A 19,728-nucleotide genomic window follows, 5' to 3' on the forward strand; every position below is an offset into this window, starting at 1 on the left:
TTGTGTCATATTTGATTTTGTTTTGTGTGAACACTGTGACAACACATATCCTGTACATGATATGGAAGCACTGACTGTCTAATTTTCTGAATTTTGTCTGTGAAGAAGGAGGCAAAGTTATTGCAAGCCTTGGTAGACAATAGTTCTGGTACTGGAGGATTTGTTAATCTATCGACAGTAGCAAGCAAAGCACGTGAATTATTATTGTTTCTGGCGATAATGTCAGAGAAAAAGGACCGCCTTGCATTCCTTAGTTCCAAATTATAAATGCGAAGTCCCTCTTTATAGATGTTATAGTGGACCTGGAGATTAGATTTTCGCCAACTGCGTTCAGCTTTTCGACACTCTCTTTTTTCTGTTCTCACCACTATAAAATTTCTCCATGGAGATCTTTTCTTACCAGAGACAGCTTTGACCTTAGTGGGAGCAATAGCATCAATAACATTCGTAATTTTACAGTTGAAATTATCTACAAGCTCAGTGACTGAGACCCCTGAGAGGGTGGGTGTGGAGGAGAAAACCTGAATGAATGATTCACTGGCGTTTTCAGTGATATACCGTTTTCTGATTAACTTTGTTTGAACACTTTTGGGCACCGAGATAGTGCAGATAAAGAAAACACAGGAATGATCAGAGAGAGCAACGTCAGTCACCACAACCTTGGAAATGTTTAGACCCTTGGAGATAATCAAGTCCAGTGTGTGCCCCTTATTGTGCGTGGGCTGTGTCACATGCTGAGTCAGTCCATAGCTCTCAAAAACGCAACACAGTTCTTTGGTCCCTTGGTCCTGGGGGTTGTCAACATTAATGTTAAAATCACCAGCAATAATTACACGGTCAAAGTTAATACAGATTATAGACAGCAGTTCATTAAAATCGTCAAAGAAGTTTGCACAGTATTTAGGTGGCCTGTAGATATTTAGAAGTATAGCTTGAGGGGAGGATCTTAGCTGAAGAGCCACATATTCAAAAGAAGCAAAATTTCCATAAGATAATTGCATACATTGGAATGAGTCATTAAACAAAATGGCGATTCCACCTCCTTTCTTATTCACTCTATTCTCACTCATACAACTGAAGTTAGGGGGGGCTGACTCAATGAGAACAGCAGCACTGTTATTATGGTCCAACCAGGTTTCAGTTAAAAACATAAAATCAAGATTGTGCTTAATAATAAAAACATTGATTAAAAATGATTTTCCTGCCCAAGACCTGACGTTTAGTAGGGCTAGTGTTAGTTTGCTTTAATTTTTTGTGACTGACTGTGGCTGACGAGGAATGGATGCTAAGTTTGCAAAGTTTGCCGTTAAGTGCTTATTCGTTATTCTTATTACCTATCACAACATAAATTGTGGAAGAATCTAATACGCATGGCCCAGGCTTGTCTTGGAAAGAGTCATGAGTGCTACTAGGCATGCAGCCTGGACCCGGCCCATATCAGTTAACGCTTGCTGCATTTTGCACACAAGCATCCTTATCAGTTTGGGGAGAAGGAGTTAGCTGCCGCTCTTGAGGGGGCAGAGGTGCCTGGCATTTTACTTTTGGCCGGGGGCGAACGATGGGAGAAGGAAGGGGTGCATACTTAGTTCCAGCATTCACCAGCTGCTCCATCTGGTCAGTGAACTCCAACATGGGGATGGGGGAAAGAGGGGAGAGCGACGCATCCTCAAAGGCGTCCTCAAAGGCGTCCTCAAAGGCGTAGTGGTTGTTAAAGGAGTTTGAGTATTGTTGGACGGGTGAGAATGGGGGTTGAGATTTCTCATCTCCGCTCTTTGGTCTCCTATGGAATGAGGAGGGCGATGGGTCCTCGTCGGGGTTGGTAAGGGGGTTTGAGGAGTGTTGGACAGGTGAAAGGGGGGGTTGAGATTTCTTTTCTCCGCTCTGTGGTCTCCCATGGTCAAATCCTTGCTCAGGTGGGGGCTGTGGTGGATCACTGCCACACTTTGTTGTGTCTTCTTCTTGTTTTGTTTGTGTTGATTTATCTTGTCTCGTGCCCTTGGCCGAGGGAGTAGATAGGTGGTGCAGAAAGTAAAGTAGGCTAGAGGTGAACAGCTTTACTCCTGGCTTGTTAAGGAAGAGTCCGTCTGCTTTAAAAAGATGTCTGCGGTCCCAGAAAATGTTAAAATTGTCAATGAACTGCAGAGAATGGTCGGTACATGCAGTTGGAAGCCATCTGTTCAGTGCCAGCAGTCTGCTGAATCTCTCAGCTCCTCTTCTGACTGGCGGTATAGGGCCACTGATAAACACCTTTGCATTTATGGAGCTGACTGTGTTCAGCAGATCCATAAACTCACGATTCAGCACTTCAGACTCTTGCTTTACAACATCATTTGACCCTATGTGCAGTATAATATTCTTAATAGTTGGGTGTGCTGCTACGATATCTGGGATTCTTTGCTAAGTCAGACACCATGTCTTTGGGATAACCGAGTATTTTGGTGTTTTTACTGCTTTGATATCTTTTACAGCAGAGTCACCCACAATCAGAGTTTGGGGCCCAGTCGTTAGCTTTCTCTGTAGTTTTTTAATTTTAGAATTGCTCTCCTTACCCTGCTGTGTGACGGTGAGACACAATCCAGGTTATGTCCAGGGTCCTGAAGCAGAGGAGCAAATCTGTTCTCCACCTGCACACTCAGTTGTTGGGGAGGCATTTTGTTGCAAATTTTTCCTTTTGCAGCTGTCCACGGCTGTGTCCTACTAAGCATAGGGGACCAGCCGGTCGTATCACAAATCTCAGGGCGCTGTGCCCTGCCTGTTAGTCGTCCTCCCAATTCCCAGGAAAATGATTTACTCTTAGGCTTTGCACCAAAAGAGTTCCAGGGAGGACTACCACTTGTTGATTTATTATCCGTTCCACAGCTCTCCTGTTTGTTTGTGGTCTTGCTGGTGCTAGTTAGCCGTGTGTTAGCATGCTTTTGTCCATTGTTTTGGTTCAGTGGTAAAGTGGTGTCATTTCCACAAGATCTTTTCACTTCCACGTTTATTTCCAACCGGTAAATTTTGGTTTCCAGAACTGCAATCTTCTGAAGGAGTTTGTAGTAGTCCTCCATGGAGAAGGGAGGCATCTTGCTGCTAATTAGCTTTAGCTACAGTCACTTTGACAGGCTTGAGCTATTTGTAGGCCACGCTCACGCAGAAAAATGTTGAAAAATGGCAATAGCCTACTATGCCTATAAAAAAAATTTATAGTCCAGTGATTTATAAGTATCCAGAGCCGTTGCTCATAGTTTCTCTCAGAGGGAAAGCAAAGCGTCTGCACTGTAAGAAGCAGGAAGCAGTCCTGAAGCAGGTGTAAGGTAACTCATGGGCTTTTGGACATGCACTAAACATGCAGGAGCCTTTGTGGATGTGTACGGCTCTCATGTACATTAAATCCCTCTTTTATTAGTAACATTAGCCTACTACCAGCTCCTCCCTGTCTGTAACTATTTTGTTTTCTGTTTATAATCTCTTTAATGACAAGGATGGAGACAGCCTCATTTCTTTTTTGTTGCTTAGCTTGAAGGGGTAGGCTGCATACATACTGTGTGTGAAGTATGTACAAGTCTGACTTTGTTTTTTTTCCTTATTCTATAATTGCTGAGCTACTTATTAGGTATAAGGAAGTTAATGATTAAGATCTCAGGTTATGGAGGTTGCACCTATGTTATTGTTTTGTTAGGTGTATATGCGGGGGCTTTTCTCCCACCAGTTCAGGTAATTCAGAAAGTTAGGATGATAAGTGTTTTTGTGTAAAGTTAGAATGGGGGTGGGACAGGTGGGAGCACTGCGTAACTCAGGACTGTGACGAGTTAGTGGAGAGGAAAAGGAAGCCATAACAAATTACCATCTCAATGCAGGATACGTTCGATAAAGACAAAAATAGAGAGGTGACTTTTTATACCTGGAATGTAAATGGGGTTAACGAACCAGTTAAAAGGGGCAAGGTTCTGTCCCACTTAAAGCACTTAAAGCTGATGTGATCTTCTTGCAAGAAACTCACCTGAAAAGTGATGCTCATAATAAATTTAGATGTAGATGGATAAGCCAAATATTTCACTCAAAGTTTTCTACAAAGGAAAGGGGGTGGCCATATTGATCCGGAGGGGAGCTCCTTTTAGGCACCAGTCCACAATTCAGGACAAAGATGGGAGATATGTTATGGTCATGGGGGAAATGCACTCAATCCCAATAACACTAGTAAATTTATATGGCCCGAATCACGACGATCCAGAATTCTTTAGAAAGGTATTAGGTTTAATCCCAGACATGTCCACCACACATGGTATTATCGGTGGAGATTTTAATTTGGTGTTAGACTCACATCTGGACAGGTCTTTTACTCAAAGGAATATAAACACAAATGCAAGCGGCCTTATTAACACATACATGGATAATATAAATTTATGTGACATATGGAGGATCCTAAATCCAACAGGGAGGGAATATTCCTTTCACTCAAAGGTGCATAATGTGTACTCAATGATCAATTAATTTTTTATTGGATGGGAAGGTATTGCCACTCACCTGGGACTCAAAATACCATAATATTATTATATCAGATCAGTCTCCTGTCACCCTCTCAATGAAAATGGTTGATTTATCCGGAGCACAGAAAAGTTGGAGATTTGATCCTCAACTCTGTAATAATCCTAAATTCTGCGAGTACTTAGAACCACAGATTACATTATTTTTTGAAACCAATGACAATAGTGAAACATCTCCCACTTACTGTGGGAAACCCTTTAAGCATATATCAGGGGATGTATAATTTATTTTCAGTCCTCTCAGAAGAAGCGCGATAAAACTGAACAACTAGTTAGAAAGGCAAATTAAAAGTCTTGATGCAGAGAATGCTAAACAACCCTTCCGAGAAAAATACAATACTATTGTCACTCAAGTATAAGCTTAACCAAATACTATCCAAGAAAATCAGCAGGGCTTTTACTAAACAAAAATATTTTGAATTTGGTGATAAGCCACATAAATTATTGGCGAGGCAACTGCGCAAAATGGAAAATGACCGAACCATCCATAAAATAAAAAACGAAAATGGTCACCTTTGTACCACACAGGGTGACCTTAATGATCAATTTCGTCAGTTGTATGAAGGTTTATATTCATCTAAATCAAACTCTGGTCCGAGGGATATGCAGGAAATTTGGATAAATGTAAATTGCCAACATTGGATCAACATGACCGTAGAGCCCTCAATGCTGAAATTACATGTGAAGAAATTTTGAAATCAATAGGATGCTTAAAGAAGGGTAAAAGCCCAGGTCCAGATGGATTAGGAAGGGAGTTGTACAAGAAATGTAGTACTGGCCCCCTATATACTTAGGATGTGCAAACAGGCAAAGAAAGATGGTGTTTTGCCACAAACGCTAAATGAGGTGGTTATAACTTTAATACCAAAAAAAGGGAAGGATCTGGAAGAGGTAGGCTCCTATAGACCTATCTCTCTTTTAAATACGGATCAAAAGATTTTGGCCAAGATTGTAGTCCAAAGACTTAGTTTGCTAATAAATAAGCTTGTGCACGCCGATCAAACAGGTTTTGTCGAAGGAAGGAGCTCCTTTCTCAACTTCATAATACACGCGCCTAGAATTTCAAAGGATTTTGTTCTGTTAAGCCTCGATGCTGAGAAAGCATTTGAAGTAGAATGGCCCTACCTCTTTGCCGTCCTGGAAAAATTTCAGATGGGTGATGAGTTTACTGCATGGATCTGATTACTGTACAGCAGCCCCACTGCTAGAATACCTACAAATCAAACGCTTTCGGCCCAATTCCGACTCCACAGAGGCCAAATGTTTTAGCAGTTATTAAGCTATTCGGCACCTTCGCTGGATATAGGATCAATTGGGGTAAAAGCGAACTGATGCCCTTAAAGCTAGAAGATTATAATTGGCTCCGGTCACTCCCTTTTAAGATAACATCAGAAAAATTCTCCTATCTGGAAATCGTCATTACTTAAAAATTAAGCTCTATATTCAAAGAAAATTGTGTTCCCCTTTTAGACAAACTCAAAAATAGAATTTAGTTCTGGAGGACTCTTCCATTGTCCCTAGTGGGCAGGGTGAATACAATTAAGATGGTTTTTCTCCCACAACTACTTAATCTCCTCCAAAACATACCAATATTCCTCTCAAAGTCCTTCCCTTTGTCTGGAATTATAAATCCCATAGAATAAAAAAAGAACATTTGTGTAAGTCCAGATCACATGGAGGACTTGCACTTCCAAATTTTATAAATTATTATTGGGCTACATCTATCCGTTCCGTTGCATCAGTGTTAGATGATACTGCTCTGTTGTTGAATGGGCTGGAGATTGAGATTGAGTCTGCCATACTCAATCGGTGCTGTAATTTTATCTCTGATTCCTCTAAACAGAACATGTTACAAGCACAACCCAAAACAACAAAAAATCTTTGTTTGGTACAGAATGATCCTTGCAAAAATCACACCATGAATAATTTCTATTTTAGTATTTTTCAATGAAAATGAGAACGAGACAGAAACGATCATTCCCTCCAACATCGCGAATCCAATCGCAACCGCAGCACCAGTCCAAACAACCACCATTACATATGTTACTTGTATGGTGCAGCCATATACATGACACAATAAGGACTTGGAAACAGATATCAAAGAACTTAAAACTCAGAGCGGTCTCTCTCTGGTTGCCAGTAGCAGCAAACCCTTCCTTTCCTCCTTCTTGTCTAGACACGGCCTTTGGTATGTGGAAAGAACTCTGTGTTCGTAACGTAGGGGATTTATATATAGAAGGATCATTTGCATCTTTTCATCAGCTACAACAAAAATATGGTTTACCCAAACACCATTTATTCAGATTCTTTCAAGTAAGAAATTATGTAAGAACACATCTTCTTCAGTTTGAGAAAGCAGGGCCCGATAAGTTGACTTAGGTTGACTTAGGTGAGTAAGGGAGGTCAAATCACAATTTATCCTGTTTATACGATAAGTTGCAAGAGATAAGCCGCCGAACTACTGCCACTGTTAAAGCAGATTAGGAAAAGGAGTTGGGTACAAACATACCAAATGACCTATGGGACTAGAGTTTACCATATATCCACAAATGCTCCATAAACGCACGCCATTGTCTAATACAATTTAAAATCCTACATAGGCTACATTATTCCAAAGAAAGACTTCATAGGATCTTCCCTGAACTCTCATGTTGGTGATTTACTTCATAGTTATGTTCTTTGTTGCAAAATACAAGGTTACTGGAGTGATATGTTTAGTTTCATGTCTAAGGTGTTAAATATTCAAATTGTCCCAGATCCAGTTTTAGTAATCTGCGGGATACCCAATGAAGCAAAGAGACTGACACTGGCACAACAGCGCTTCTTGGCATATGGAATTCTCACTGCAAAGAATTGTATCCTCTTATTCTGGAAAAAGAAAGAGGTACCAACACTGAAGATATGGCTCACGGAGATGATGGACACACTCTACCTTGAGAGGATCCGGTTCATCCTTAAAGACAAGCTAAAACACTTAGAGAACATTTGACAACTTTTGGAATGTTATCTTACAGGAGAAGCAGTATCCTGATCGCAGTCCGGGGTGGGTTATTGCGGGTAGGGATTAGGGCCTCTCATTTGTTAGTTGTTTTTTTTTATTTATTTATTTTTTATTTTTTTATTTATCCTTATTTCCCTTACTTATTTTTGTTTGTATACTGTAAAAAAGAAGCACTGAAATTGATTTTTGTAATTAAGCTTCATATTAAAAAATATTTGAAACTGAAGGAAACGGTATGTGGTGGTGGAACACAAGCAGCATACCACTCCAAAGAGCGGCACATGTCACTGTAGGGAGCAGCAGAAGCCCCCAGGAGATTGGCTTATCCCGCTGTAACACTTGTGGTATACCTTCTGTTTGCTGACTTTTCGTCGGCATTTAACACCATGCAGTCACATATCCTGGCAGAGAAGCTCGTCACCCGCTTTCATTTTGATCATCAGCTTACCTTGTGGATTATAGACTTTCTGACCAATAGGACACAGAGGGTACTGATTAAAAACACCTTTTCAGATGTCCGGATCACGTCAACAGGTGTCTTTTCTTCCATCCTGTACATCCTCTACACAGACGACTGCAGGTCTACTCAGCCAAACTGTCACATGGTGAAGTTTGCTGATGACACAGTCTTCCTGTCTCTGCTTTCAGGCAACCTCCATGACCACAGTTCAGCTCTGCAGGAGTTTGTGAAGTGGTGTGAAATGTCCTGCTTAGAGCTGAATGTGGATAAAACCAAGGAGATGATAGTGACCTTCTCTCCCAAGCTTAGGCAGTCACTACCACCATCCAAGGAAAGCTAGTAGAGGAGTATAAATACCTTGGGACTATTTTTGACAACAAGCTGAAGTTTACGTCCAATACAGAGGAAATTCTGAAGCGGCAGTACCTGCTCAGGAAACTAAGATCATTTGATGTAAGCAAGGACATCCTAATCACATTCTACTATTCATTTATCGAAAGTGTTATTACCTTTTCTTTCACTTGTTGGTTTTATTCCATTAGTCTTCAAATCAGGAAGCACACACACACACACACACACACACACACACACACACACACACACACACACACACACACTTCCCAAATCGTTGGACTACACTACATTCCTTACACTGATAACTGATGCATTCATCCCATTCCCCTTCTCGCTTTTTTATATATTTTATTATTTATGTATTTATTGTATCGATGGTGTACTGTATGTGGTGGAATGTGCTGCTCTTTGTGTCATTGAATTGCCCCCTGGGGATGAATAAAGTGAATTGAATTGAATACCATCAGCAACTTTTCGATCTCGGTGCCACTGCAAAACAGATGAAATACTCAACAGTGTCCCTTTAAAATCTAATATACTCCTTTTTAATAAAGGTCAGTAATGGTTTTCTTCATCGGGTCACATGCACATTATTGCAGTATCCGTAATAAAGTAAAATTGAGAACACAGAAGCTGTTGGAAATTGGACATTGTACTTGATCATTTCTTTTAACCTTTCTCTTTGTCTTTGTGTTTCTCAGCAGTCCGAGTGTAGCGCCAGTCCCAAGGGAAGCACAGAGCCGGCTGTGGACCTGCTGGGCCTGGGTAAGACATCACCCACCTTCTTCAGACTATATAATAACCCTCGGACAATATAAGAACTTGTCAAATTTTATTCACATGACATGAAAATCAAGCCAATTATGCTGAATGATGTAATAACATTTTTAGATTGATACGGTTATATTGCATGTTAAATAGTGTGTGACATTATAAGAGAAAGGTTTAATGCTGTCAGGCTTTATTTGAGTCATGTACAGAGACCTTTTACACTGATGACTTATTATACTATCTGGCCGTTAAGACCTCATTGGTGGCTTCAGGCTGCCATGTCTGACACAACTGTGAGCAGACTCCAGTTGAATCCATAATTGTTCAGTCATAGACTGGCCTATCTACTAGAAAATTATATTTTAAACCCTGTATTACTCAGTTGAGTAGATAGTACTAGACTAGAAGTAGACTCATTGCCTTTAAAAAAAAAATCAAGCACAATGATTAACTTATAGATCTGGGTCGATTCCAGGAAAGTTCGTGTGAAATCTTAAACTGGTTTATTCCTTAATTCAAAAGGAACAAAATAAGAATGTGGAGCTAAAAGGTGGTTATAGGAGAGGGAAACAATTATGCTACATGCATTTGTGTGGCTTTGAAATGTAAAGCAAAAGAGGACAAATAAACAAAAGGGCATCAAATGCTAACCATGTGGGGATACATCAGAGCTCAGATGTAGTGTCTTGTCCTGCATGCACGTAACCCTGTGCAATCTGACCAGCAGCTAAACTCCTTCCACCATCAAGCACTGGAGACTGGGATTGTCGTAACTCAATTTATTGACGAAGGAGGGAAGGAGCAGGGAAAGGGCCCACCTTCTGCGTGAGAAGGGTACCAGGGGTGAGCATCATTGGATCTGCAGAATCAGCGGATATTGGACCCAAGGGTCTTGCGTTTATGATGACTGTTACTTCTGCCAGAAGAGTTGCGAGAGTCTCATGAGTGAGCTTTGAGGATCCTTCCTGCTGGAACATAGAATCCATTATTCTTTGGGCTATGCCTATCATCCTCTCCCATACGCCGCCCATGTGAGAGGAGTGAGGTAGGTTAAATGTCCATGCGCAGCCCTGTTAAGATAGGTACCTCTTCACATGGAAACTATCTATGTTTGATGGAACTTGAGCTCCTTGCAGGCCCCGATGAAATTGGTGCCTCTATCCGCGTGGATATGTTTCACTGGACTGCAGATGGAAATTAACCAGCTTGAAGTATCCAAGGACTCAATTGCCTCAAGTGCCCCAACGTTTGTTGTTAAAGTAGCCACCTCTTGTTTGCCTTGCGAGAACGGACCAGGGCCCAAACACGTCCAGACCAACATTCATGAAGGGAGGCTCAATGCTTAGCCTATCTGCAGGTAAGTTGGCCATTTTACTGGGATAGAAATGTGCCACGGAGATTGCGGCATGTGACACACTTGCAAATGACATTGCTTACATACTCATTACAAGTATCCACAGGGCCAGCAGTGTGAATAGCACCCTCTGTAAAAAGGCGCCCTTGATGACTTGTCTGTTCGTGGTAGTGACGCACAAGTAACCTTGCGATCTGGTGGCTACCAGGAATTATTATAGGGCTCCAACACTACTTTAAGCAGTTATCATCGATGAATGGATCCATTTTCTTAAGCGTGCTGTTTTGGGGGATTTCTTCCTTGTTCCCTAGGCATTCAAGTTCTGTGGCATATCTTTCCTGCTGCACCGTACAAATAATGAGATCTTTGGATCAAGATAGCTCATCCACTGAGTATGCTGTCTGGCAGTAATGCCAGCCTTTGCATTTACTTGGTCCTAATGACGATGTTTTCTTGAAGAGTCGAGCCATGTGGATCAAGCAAGTAACAGCACAAGTCGGAGACCTCCAGCTTGAAAATTTCTCGAAGCGTTGTGATCCAAGCTTTGCATTTGAGGCAGTGGTGCTCAGAGTAGACACTTGAGGTTGAACTTCTAGATCCGATTTTGGATCTGCAATTTCAAAGGTATCCTCCTCAGGAAGACTAGGTTCAGGGTTTGTCAAAAAGGCTGGCCCTGTCAGCCATGTGGTGTCGTTTAGTAGAGCTGCGTTGACGGCCCTCGTTGCATAGTCTGCTGGGTTGAGCTCGGTGGGGACATGGTGCCACTGTTCAGGTCATGTTGATCTTCTCGGGATGGTGTGTTCTGGTTGTGGTGCGAGTTTTGCCTTACCTAGAACAAACCCCACATGGTGTTCTCCTTCAGCATCTGTAACTTTTATATAGGCAACTGTGGCTATTGCTTTGGTTGAAGCATCACAGAAGGTACAAAGTTGAGCTCTCTAGAGGGAGACTGGTGCATACGTTCTTGGGATACGGAGACTTTCCAGATCTTTCAGGGAGTCTCTCTATGCTGTCCACAGCTTCCCTTTATTAGGAGGTAATGGGGAGTCTCAGTCACCCACTTCCATGGTGAGCTCACAAAGGATAGCTTTGCCTTGGATGGTAACTGCAGCAACACATCTCAGGGGGTCGTATAAACTGTTAACTGTAGACAGGACACCCCGACAAGTGTATGGCTTATCTTCATCTACAACCTGGAATGTAAACGTGTCCGTCTCAAGCTCCCAAATGATTCCAAGGCTATGTTGTGTTGGCGACGTGTCTGTACCAAGCTCCAGATCCTTCAAGTTGTTTCCATAGTCTTGGGAGGGAAAGGCTCTCATTACCTCACTGCTATTTCACGCAATCTTGAGGTTCGAGCAGGCAAGTGTGTCTTGTGTTCTTTTGAGCAAGCTGATGGCAGCTTCTTCAGAGGGCACTGACTTCAAGCCATCGTCCACATAGAAATCCTAATCTATGAACTGCTTGACATCCAACCCGAAGTCAGCCTCGCCATCCTGCGCTGAACGTTTAAGGCTATAGATGGCAACAGCTGGAGAGGGGCTGTTGCCAAAAACATGCACTTTTATGCGGTATTCAATGATGTCCTTGTGTATGTCGTTATCCTTAAACCAAAGGAATCTCAAAAAGTTCCTGTCCTCCTCTCTGACCAGGAAAGAGTGGAACATTTGCTGTATGAGAGAGAAAGAAATGAGACAAGTGAGACATAGCGAGTGCTTTGTTCAGTCCCTCCAGGATTTCGCAGCCTTTTTTTTGAGATTGTTGCGGCCCAAAATGCTTGATTTTGCGGGAGTCTTTTGTATGTTTGTTGCAATGAAGTTGTGGGAGACAGTGAAAGTTGCAAAAAAGTTTTTTTGTATAGTTCTTTAACAATAAAAAGGAAACTTGTTTTGGGGAGAATAAAACTACTCTGGGCTGAGATTTTCTAGTAACCTTAACAAAAAGGCTCAGGATGCTGCAAATGTTGGTATAATATGAAAATGGCTGGTGGATTTAAGACAAAAAATAATATTTGAACATATGTGTCAGTGGCTTGTTGATCTTTACATTGTTAGTTAATTTCCTAACCTGGCCTGGTACACACATTCATACGGTTTGATAGTACTGACTTACTTATCATTGCACTTACAATAACGAGCGCAGCTGTCCTCAATTTAGGCCATTGTGTCGTCTCATGTCCAGTTTTTCCTGCATCCACGTGTGTGTTGTTTGTGTGTGTGTCTGTGTTTGTGTGTGTGTGCATGCGTCAGTCGCGGGGGGAACGCAGCAGCAGCCCCACCTGCTGCAGAGAGCCGACAGCCAGGATTGAAACAGCAGCAACTTCAGCGACTTTTAAATCGTTATAGTCTACACTGATGTTGAAATGTATACAGGTTGGCAGGACAGTCTGAAATGTTTTGCACAGCCGTTCACTGTACGTTTTGTTGATAAATGTGAGATGTTCGAGTCTTGTCTTCATATCACAAACAAGGAAATGATCAACCATGTTCTCACTCCCGCTTGGTCATTGGCTCTCAGAGTGCATGTGGGACTGCTGTGATTGGTTGAAGTCGCGGGAAAGTTTCGGTGATTGGTCAAAATTGTGAGTCGCACCAAATTCGCTGGGATTGGTTGAATTTGCGTGAATTTGCGTGAATTTGCGTGAATTTGCGTGAATTTGCGTGAATCTGCGTGATCGCAACATCGCAAAATCCTGGAGGGACTGTTTGTTGTTGCAGGAAACATTCAGCTGCTACACAAACTCCTGGGCAGTTCAGTGCTTGTGTTTCGTTTTTTACTCTCATCGTGTTTTAAAACTTTATTGTGGCAGCGATAAAGGCAGTGATGTTTCCGGTTTACTATACGGGATTATCACACCGCCTCAAACCATCGGTCAAAACCCACTGACAAGTCTGCTCTCCGGTTAGGTTACATGATTGGCCACCGGGGCGTGACATGGGGTTGCGTTTCTCCAAAAATTGAGTCAGTCTCAGCTTTTCGCCGCATGCCCGCTGCGTTTATTTTGAGTGTCTCCCCTGCAGCAACCCCCGCCGCAGCCTAAACGCACTACCCCCATTCAAAATGAATGGAAAGACCTGAGTTTTTGCCAACACAGGCTGTGTGAATGAGGCAGCGCCGCCGCTCCCACCACGCGCATCACACGCCGTGCGTAGGGCACCAAGTGCTGAGGCTGCACCAAAAATAGCCTAATGAAAAATCATCATAGTCATAATAATTATAATGCTGATATTATTTCAGTATGGAAATATTAGGTAATTTTTTAGCATGTACTGTATATCACAAAACAGGCAGAACAATAGACATTCAATTGCTCAAGAAAGTAACGATGGTGCTCCCCCCCTTAAACACACACACTGAACTAGAGCTGAAGATCTTTGCCCGAACCCGACGGGACCCGACGGTTCGGTCGGGTTCGGTCGGGTTCGGTCGGGTTCGGTCGGGTTCGGTCGGGTTCGGTCTTAATTTCTATTATTTTACACGGGCTCGGGCCGGGCTCGGGCCGGGCTCGGGCCGGGCTCGGGCTCGGGCTTGCGCTTCGGGTTGCATGGTAAATGAGCGGTCAGCTGATGCGTTTCGATTAGCGTGAAAATGGATCCTGAGGAGGTGAAACAGAGGCTGGTCTCTGGAGGACTTAGCCGGTTTCTTTGTTCCAACTTATAGTGGCCTATAGCGTCCGTTAGTCATGAATAAATGATGTTAAAACATGTATAAATGACTAATTTTTTACGAAAGACAAAGGAGCTGTGTGCGTGCGGCGTTATTCTTTTTTTTCTTTCTCCCCTTTTTCGCCGGGGGTGCATTGTGCTTCGCGGAGGGTGTAAGCGTGTCCGCTATTCTCCGATTCGACACTCTGACTGTTGATAGACGGCCTTTTGTACAGTCGGGCTGTAAACGGGTTCGGGCTTTTAAAAAGCTGTCAATCAAAATGTACTTGTCGGGCTCGGGCCGAACTCTGTCGGGCTCGGGCCTTTTCGGGCCGTACTTTTAAGGCCCGATTACAGCTCTACACTGAACTTCCCAAGCTCCCTCTGGGTGCCCTTCCCTATCTCAGTGGTCTGTTGGATTGCGCCTGACGAAGTTTGACAGTAGCCTAGGCTAAGGCTGAATCTCATTTCTCTGTTTAAGTCAACTTTTTTGGAAATGGCCTCCAAAAGACAGCAGGAGTCAGGAGCAGAGAAAAGCAAGAAGAAGAAACGGCGAGATGATGCCCGTGCAGCACTTGCAGGTAAGTCCATGTTTCATCATTCTTAAATACGGGAAATTTGCTGCTAATGTAATGGTTAGCCTACATACACCTCGAACTAGTGGACGTTATTGCTAATGTTAGCAAACTAAAATATGTTATAACTTAGTGCAAGCTAAATTGAGATTTTACTGTTAAACATTATCTATGCATTTTAAAAGTAACTGACGCCAGCTAGCTGTTACTTTACTTTAGATATTGAGCAGTAGTTTATGGTTCATTTTGACGTGATGGTGGTCAATACTTTCTCAGTAACAGTTAGCAGTCAGTGCACAAGGTAGGCTAACAATTCCTCTTGCTTCAGACCATCATTGCCGTGTAGTGTGCGATTAATAGTCTTTAGCCAGGCATTTAGCATACCTAGCATAGTGTCATTTGAGAACGCATATTTTGGCGTTTGCAATGCATAAACCATCTTTAGGATTGTCATTCAGTAGAAGTCAGCAGAATGTAGGCTACAGTCTCTCACACAAATTAGGTGAGGTGTGGATGTGCAGTGGGACAGAAAATAGCTCTTGATAATGTGAACTGTTACTGTAAAGTGTTACTGCTAAAGCTAGCTTAGCTACATCTGAATGTGACAGAAGCTACATGACAAAATGAACTGGCATTTTGATTGCATTTATGTCAGTATGCAAAGGCATGGACGACATCTGCCGGTGAAATAGAAAATTTTTTTTTAACCATATTTAAGTTGTATTCACTTAAATGGTAAGATAATGTTTAAGATTCAGAAATGTAGACTTGTGTAAGGTGTATCATTTTGATTTTATTCCTGTAGGTAAGATATACATACAAAATGTCATTATGAATGATATAAAGCAAACATTATTGTTGAATTGTGTGCAATATTGCAACTCATTCTATTATGCTCGTATATTAGATTAGATTTATCAAATATTTGATAAATAAGTAATAAGTCTCTTTCTATACTGATCCTTTTTCTTCGGTCAATGCTGAGATACATACAAGGAGGAGCACGTGGCCAAGAGGAAGATACAGATGACGAGCAAGCATCTACAAGCAGTTCAGGCACACATCAACCCCAGCCGGCCAGCAGGTCTGTAGACTCAGTTTGCACTTTCAAATGTGTAGTGTGTGTTGGCTATTCTACATAATGTTTACAAAGCTGTGAAGATTTTACTTTCTCTTTTTATTTTTCTTAAGTATTGTACTGTGATGCTGCTATTGTGTTTTTGGTTTTGAGTTATCTGAAGCACTTCTTCTGCTTTTCTTATTTGATTTGATTGATTTTGGAAAATCTTTGGTTTATTTTGATACAGGGCTGGACTGGGACAAAAACATCGGCCCTGGCATTTTTGGCCCAGGTGGCCCACACCCACCGTGATTGGTCAGACACATTCCCTGCAGACAGTCCTCTTAAAATATGCGTGCATTCTACGATATGAGTTGCCTAGTGTTCTGCGTTCATGTGATAGTTTTGGATCCTTCAAGACTTATCTGTTGAGCTTACACTTAAATAATTCATTCATTCTTAGAGTTATGATTTGTATATTTATGGTATTTTTATTATTTTTTATTATTGATATTTGATATTGTATTGCCATTATTGTTATTATTACTATTTTGCTTAATATTGGCTTAGCAACTTTAAAAACAGTTTACTGTTAATTTTAACTATTGTAAGATTCATATTTCGTCGCTTTGGACAAAGGTGTCTGCTAAATACAATAACCATAACCCTTCCCAAAAACTACAATAAAGCTGAGAGTAGTATATGCCCTGGAAAAGAGCACCAATACAAGAGAAGCTAATTAAGCCATTCAAGGAACACTGATGCTTGTATCAACACTGATTTTATAGATCACACAGACTTTTCAGCTACCCAACATTCTAACCGCTAGTATTTTCAATGTAAGCTTAGGTTACCTGACAGCCACCAACTTGAATGTTACAGCCAAACTGCTTGTTGTCGTTATAACGTGAGGCGCGCATAAGCGTGCGCGCACACACACACACACACACACACACACACAGCCTCCCTCCCTTCCTGACAGTTAATTTGCCTACTCCTTACCACATCGTCATCTACTCTCTCTTCCATCTTTTGCTCACTCGCTCCCATGGCCCTGTCATGGTCACTCTCCTCCTCCTCGGCTTCTTCCCTGTCATGATCATGTTGTTTTTGCTTCTCTGTATAGCCAGCCACCTCTCCTCCTTCCTCTACTTCAGGTAATGCTGATGTTGAAGCAGCTACTACAGCCCCAAACATGTCAGAAATTTCGGCACATTTTGAGGAATCTGCCAGTAAATTCTTATTTTTTTTTCTCCTGTCATTTGTCTGCACCTCGCTTGCGCTTTGGTGGTCGTTTGTCCATTTTAACGTGAATGCTAAAACTTCCAGCATAACTATTACAGCTCGTGTCTCAGGGCCGGGGGGCGTGGCCATAGTGCGATTCGTAAATTTGCGGCCCGGAGTGGGGAAGGGGGTTCCTGGATTTGATTGGGTCAGGCCAGTGCCAATAAAGAAAATGAACCAATGGGCCGCTGTGAAAAAAAGAAAAAGAAAAATGCCTATTTATATCGGTGATTAGGCCCAAAAGTGCTCCAGCCCACCGGGAAAATGCCTGGTATGCCAGATGGCCAGTCCAGCCCTGTTTTGATAATATTATGCACTTCTCAATACTTGAATGTGTGTGTTTTAGCTGTTCTACATAGTGTGTTGACAAAGTAAAGTAAAATTGTGTGACTTTTCTGCTTCTAAATCTTTGCTTTATTGAAGAAGATTGCTTACTTGTATACTTCTGCTTTTAAGTTTGTATTTATGTATGATTATTTAATTTCTACAAAGATTTTGCACATCCCAATACTTGTGTGTATGTATGGTTTGGCTGTTGTGTGTACTGTGTTTACAATGTTGATTTTCCTTTTTAGTTTTTCATGTTCTTAGGTGTTACATTGTGATGCTGCTATTGTGTTATTGGTATTGAGTTATATGTTTGGTAATAAAAAGTTAAACTTGCAAAAACAAAGTTTTTTTTTTTCTCGGGGTGGGGGGGGCATCATAAAGGAATTAGGGTTTAGGGCACCAAAATGGCTAGAAGCGGCATTGGAATGAGGCCTAATGACAACAACACATTAAAAACCCATTATTAACCTGTTCAATAGCCAAAAGGCAACATCCTTGTCTGACCTCAGTCCCTTTTAATTTTTCAACACTACCCAACCAGGAAAATAACCAATGGTTATCCGTGTTTGTCTTCGCCGTCCTTAGTCCTTGTGCTGAATGTGTAGTTCTTTTCTTAGCAGTACAATCAGTGACGGAAACTTTTCGTGGGTGATCTGCGGTCATCAGCGGTGATGTAGTACGCATCACTCGAGGTTCTGCGCGTGATGGTCGCCGGACTACACCATTTTGTAAACAAAGTCATACTTTAGAAATACAGAGAAAGTTTTGTGGAGCTGATAATGTAGGTTGAAATAGCTTTGTATCAACTAATTTGGCAATGGCTTGAATGTAACGCATGTTCATTAATATAAAATACTACTACCACTATAGATTGAAGACGTTTGTTGACCATTCATTTCAGTGAAGAACAAGGCAAATTCACTTTTGAAAGACAAATCGATCTACAGTTTTTGCCCTGCTTTCATGTGTGTTTCACGTTTGGAACAGTTGGAAACACTCGTCTTTATATATCTGTTGGAGGCCACTTTGTTAGGGCTGGGACGATTCATATCGTTCAATCAATGTCATCGATTACAAAAATACAACGATTTGCAACGGTCATCTAAAGCGACATTTATGCTACTGTGTTAAATCTACGCCGTGACTACGTACGTGGAGACACGAACCCTACACCAGACCCTACACGTTGCGGGGACGCACAGTAATCAAGGAGAGTGTTAACTCTTCCTGCTACAGATTTCCCAGCGTGTGTTGTCAAATGTTTGTTTAAAGCACTTGAATAAGAAATTTATGTTGTTTAGTTTAAAACAGTCTAAAGGAAATGGTAAATTATAGTGTTGGGTGTGGGGACAGCATGGCCAGTGCATTCAGCCTCTCCTGGGTCATCGTGTTTCTGAAAAAAGTTTTTATTCTTTTCAAGGTTGAGAAGCACCTCTCAGCTTCAGCCGTGGTCATGGGTGTGGTAATGACAACTTTTAGGAGAGTCACAGTTTCGGAAAAGACTTCTTCGAGATTATTTTCCATAAACAGCTGGAATTGATCCATAGCAAAGAAAAATAGAGCCATTTGAGTTTTTTGTCCCATATAAGACACCGTCGTTTTTGGTGTGTAGTTTTTGATGTATAGTTTTTGGTGGCTTTACAGTTCATTTGATCATTTATTTTTATGTTGCCAATTTATTATTTTCAGGATGCTCTTGTATAATATTAAAATTATGATTTTTGTAAGGATTTATACCAAACAAAACTTTTTCTTGAGTCCATACAATATTATAAACTCAGCAAAAAAAGAAACGTCCTCCCACTTTCAACTGTTTTTATTTTCAGCCAACTTACAATGCGTAAAACTTTGTATGAACATAAAAAAATTCAACTACTAAGAAATAAACTGATCAATGTTTCACAGACATGTGATTAACAGAAATGGAAAAATGTGTCCCTGAACAAAGGATGGTAAAAATCAAAAGTTACAGGGAAGACATCCTCCTCCCTCATGTGGTACCCTTCCTGCAGGCTCATCCTGACATGACCCTCCAGCATAATAATGCCACCAGCCATCGTTCTGTGCGTGATTTCCCGTAAGGCAGGAAAGTTATGCCCTGTCCCAATACCCGCACTACGCCCTAAGGTCTTCCTCGAAGTGGACACTTGTTGAAAGTGCACTTAGGGGAGTAAGTGCGCAAGGGCTCGAAGCTGTGAAGAGCAGAATTGGGACAGTTTTGCACACGTCACTATATACGTCACTTCTACGTCACTTCTGTTTACAGGAGAGCAGACATGGCGCTGGCCGCAGTTGCGGTATTCGCAGTACTCCTGCTAAAATTGATTGTTATGGCCATGTTAACTTACTCATATCCCTGGCTAGAGGCA

At 41.7% G+C, this 19,728-nt stretch overlaps 1 protein-coding gene across 2 annotated transcripts in view; it reads left to right on the top strand.

Annotated features, from left to right (window-relative positions):
• The window catches only part of LOC120548109 (stromal membrane-associated protein 1-like), a 293,451-nt gene that overhangs the window by 172,188 nt on the left and 101,535 nt on the right, over nucleotides 1-19,728 (top strand). For both annotated transcript variants that reach the window (XM_039784116.1, XM_039784117.1), the window contains one exon: nucleotides 9,043-9,106. In XM_039784116.1, coding sequence (XP_039640050.1) covers nucleotides 9,043-9,106 — 64 coding nt within the window. The remainder of the gene's footprint in view (nucleotides 1-9,042; nucleotides 9,107-19,728) is intronic.

Source organism: Perca fluviatilis, chromosome 19 (assembly GCF_010015445.1).
Source record: "Perca fluviatilis chromosome 19, GENO_Pfluv_1.0, whole genome shotgun sequence".
Classification (NCBI taxonomy): Eukaryota; Metazoa; Chordata; class Actinopteri; order Perciformes; family Percidae; genus Perca; species Perca fluviatilis.